Here is a 3606-nt window from a genome sequence, read left to right as displayed (position 1 = left end):
GGACAAAAAGATTAACAGAACATGTTCCTAAAAATTGCAAACGAAGCAGGGGAAGGTACAGACTGATATAGGAAAGACCATAAACAGACACGAGGGGTAGGACATGTCTGAGGCCTTTGTCCTGCAGTGGACTAGCAATGGCTGATGATATATATTTACACATTATATATATATATATATATATATATATATATATATATATATATATATATATATATATATATATAGATAGATAGATATAATATACAGTATATATATATATATATATATATATATATATATATATATATATATATATATAATATATATGCATTGTTTATATTAAGCCGTTTTCTTAACAAGAAATGGTTTCAGGGAACAACGAAGTCCCTGTTAAGTTGAATCATGGATGAATCAACAGAGAAGCAAAACTTCAACACAGAGGGATAATTAGCAGCTTGTCAAAGTCCCCTACTATTCAACCCAATCTTGCGTGCACTTGAACACTTCCTGCATATCAATGTTCTCTCTTTCCAGTAAGTTCTTTAAATTCATTTATCCAACCTCTGCAAGGCTTTCCTACCCTCTTCCTTCCTGGTACTTCGGAATTATACACCTTTCACTATATCTTTATTGGCTGTTTTTTACACAAAACTAAACGTCTTCAAGTTAATCTTTTAAACAATTTTAATTGTACAAATTTCTCTTACCAATTATACATATCTTCACATTTCTTGCCCTATAAATTCATCATGGCATTAACGTCTTTTACTTTCATTCTCATTCAACATTAACACTTTACTTCCGAAAAGGATCGATTGAACAATCCCTTCATGCATTCACAATTTGGAATCCACCAAAGAGTCTCGAACCTCTTTTGAACACATCATACTACCTTACTTCTACTAGTAGTTTATATGTCACAACTTTTCATCTTGCCATCATCCATAATATTTATTCTAATATACTTAATTGAATCAACCACTTCCCTCCTTCCACCTTGCATGCTAACATTCATGACTCCATCTGTTTCTGTTTAAGTTTCCATTTACCCACTTGGTCACACTTATACTTAACATCCTCTATTTGTAGTAACGTTTTCAAATCTCTTACTGGCTTCTGTAGTTTTTCGTCAATGTTTCCAATTAGCATAGTATCATCTGCAAACCTCAACCATTCTATATCCCATTCACCACTAGCTTTCTTATTCCAAAAATTCACGCTTACATCCACTGTCTTTACCCAGATTTCTCATATTTCTCGATCCATAAAATGTTGAAAACGCACAAAGACAATACTGTACACCCCTATTTCGGACCTCCTTCACACCAAACCAGTCACTCTCCTGCTTAAATACTCTAACTCACACTCTGCTTCTATCTTTGAATTGCTCTCAACAACCTATTATCTATACCAACAGTTCGCAACTTTGTTTGCCCCTGAACCCCTTCACTTGTCAGAATGTCATTCCAGCTACTTTCCAAAATGGTTTTTGTTATTGTTCGTGTGTTAAGGATGAAAATTCTGTATATGTTCAATCAAAGCACTTGGGCTGTATCGTGTGATGTATTCTCTGAGTAAACTTCCTCTATACTGTACATCAAACACTGCGACTATTGCCCAAAATATTAGGACCGCCACAAAATCATGTTCTTTGTTGGTTTCATAGAATCATTTGACAAAGCTTTTCTACAAATAAGAAAGAGAGACATTTTTTCCCAATGATGATGATGATGTGAACCCATATTCAATATATGAATATGGGGGATGGGGGCTACTCGTGACAGGAGGCTAGGCCTGTGACTTTAAGGAAATAAAAAATCAACATTCTAACGGTTTGAGTTTGCCTATCGGTGGTCCCAATGCCACCATCCATGGCTGAGAACTCCTGATCTATGCCATAGATTCGGGACATCCCCCAAATTGAAAGCTTCTCAAGTGTCATATTAAGTTCAGGCCTAAGACCTAGCTGAAAACTTGGATCATGGGCCGAGCAATATCTTTCATCAAAAATATTGAAGAACTTCCTTGAGGAATTAAGATAGAAAACAGTTGATCATAAAGCCTGAAGCCGCTTGGCAGTGATCATTGTCATGCCAAGCCTTCAGTATCATCAACTGTTGCGTAATCTACAAAACGAAAAAACAGATGGAAGGAGGAAAAGGCCAGAACTCCTAGGTTAGGTGGAAGGAGTCAATTTCCAGAACTCCTAGGCATGTTGGAAACTATTGTCAATTGTGCCGATGTACTGTGACTGGAGAGCCAAATACTGGAAGTTTCTTATCCAACTGAATGGCAAGCCAGTCGAGCGATAATAAAAAACCGAAGCAAGACGCCTTTCTGCAACTGACGCTTACATTGAGTCCCTATCAACTGAGTGTGTTTGCTTCCACCTGGAAGAACCTTGCAAACACCTCTTACCATGTTGTCAACTTTCCAAGAGTACACCTGCATATAGAGGGTTTATGAAAACTAAGCCCTTACTGATATAAGTCATGAATTGAATCACCAACATTTATCAATACTCCCAAGTATTTCCTCAAATTCATTTGCAAATCTTTAAATGGAGCCACACTGCATTCGTTACTGCTAAGTTGAAAAAAAGGTGCATTTCTTCCGTGGATATTCCCAAGATGGATAGGTGGGTGTTCCATCCCTACCTGATACATCTGTGGACAGCAACTTTCCTGGAGAGGAGTTCCCGTGAGGAGGGTCGTCATGCAGCTACCAGGGTAAATATTATTGTCCCATATTCCAAAAAACAGAAGGAAAAGGAAATGATGGTTCTCAGAACACTTCAGGAACTACTGGAGCAATTGCTGGGGAGCCACCTGTGAGGAACTAGCTTGTATGACAACGATAGACATCTCATTGACAACTTACAAATAAGTACAAAGAACTTGTTAATCATAGGTAACATAGTTAACAGACTAAAGTCAAGTGTCCGAGGGTCTGTGATTATCTGCATTCTTCAGAAAATCCTCTAAGTAAGTAGCCACCCGGTCAGCGAACAGAACAGGGCGAAACTCTGTAGAGGAAGAAGGGATGAATGAGCATCAGTTGGTCTCCTTCAATAACTGACCTGCATCTGGGTCTCATGCTCTCCGAAACTATGGAACACCAAGTGCCTTTGCCTTACTCGAGAGTCTGGCACCACACAGCGCATCACCTGTCATTGGTGGGAGAGGATCCTTGCCGGCAACCATGCGAGCACAATGTGGTTTATCAGTGCTCGTAAAAGTGCTGAGACTGAATCTGAAAAATCACCAGTTGCAATCCCTATTGCAAGAATGAGTTAGAAGATCTTGGTGTCTTGTAAAATCACAGTCTCTGAGCATTGGAAGATTTGAGATATCTCTGGGCTGGGAGTGCTTGGAAGGAGGAGATAACAGGTGGCAAGTGTACTCGTTTCCTGGTGACTAAAAATTAATGACCACTTAAAGAACTAGAGTAAGTTCCAATAGAGTTGTTTCACACTGAATGGTTCTGTATGACAAGGATCCTCTTTGAATGGTTCCCGATCACTGATTCCCGATAGGGTAATACCCGACCGATGCACATGGTCAACTCTATGGGAAATTGCAATCGTGAAGCCCTAGCGCAAGAAATCCTGTCTTTGAGGATTGC

At 38.9% G+C, this 3606-nt stretch overlaps 1 protein-coding gene across 1 annotated transcript in view; it reads right to left on the bottom strand.

Moving 5' to 3' along the window:
- The window catches only part of LOC137644581 (mismatch repair endonuclease PMS2-like), a 13125-nt gene extending 10492 nt beyond the window's left edge, over positions 1-2633 (bottom strand). Inside the window, exons 1-3 of the mRNA XM_068377540.1 lie at positions 2464-2633; positions 1814-2006; positions 1036-1182 (exon numbers count right to left, since the gene is read on the bottom strand). Coding sequence (XP_068233641.1) covers positions 1036-1182; positions 1814-2006; positions 2464-2633 — 510 coding nt within the window. The remainder of the gene's footprint in view (positions 1-1035; positions 1183-1813; positions 2007-2463) is intronic.
- Positions 2634-3606: the final 973 nt, after the last annotated feature.

The sequence above is a fragment of the Palaemon carinicauda genome, chromosome 7 (assembly GCF_036898095.1).
Source record: "Palaemon carinicauda isolate YSFRI2023 chromosome 7, ASM3689809v2, whole genome shotgun sequence".
Taxonomy (NCBI): Eukaryota; Metazoa; Arthropoda; class Malacostraca; order Decapoda; family Palaemonidae; genus Palaemon; species Palaemon carinicauda.
Note: the sequence above shows the minus strand (reverse complement) of the source record. Positions and strands in the feature narration are given on the sequence as shown.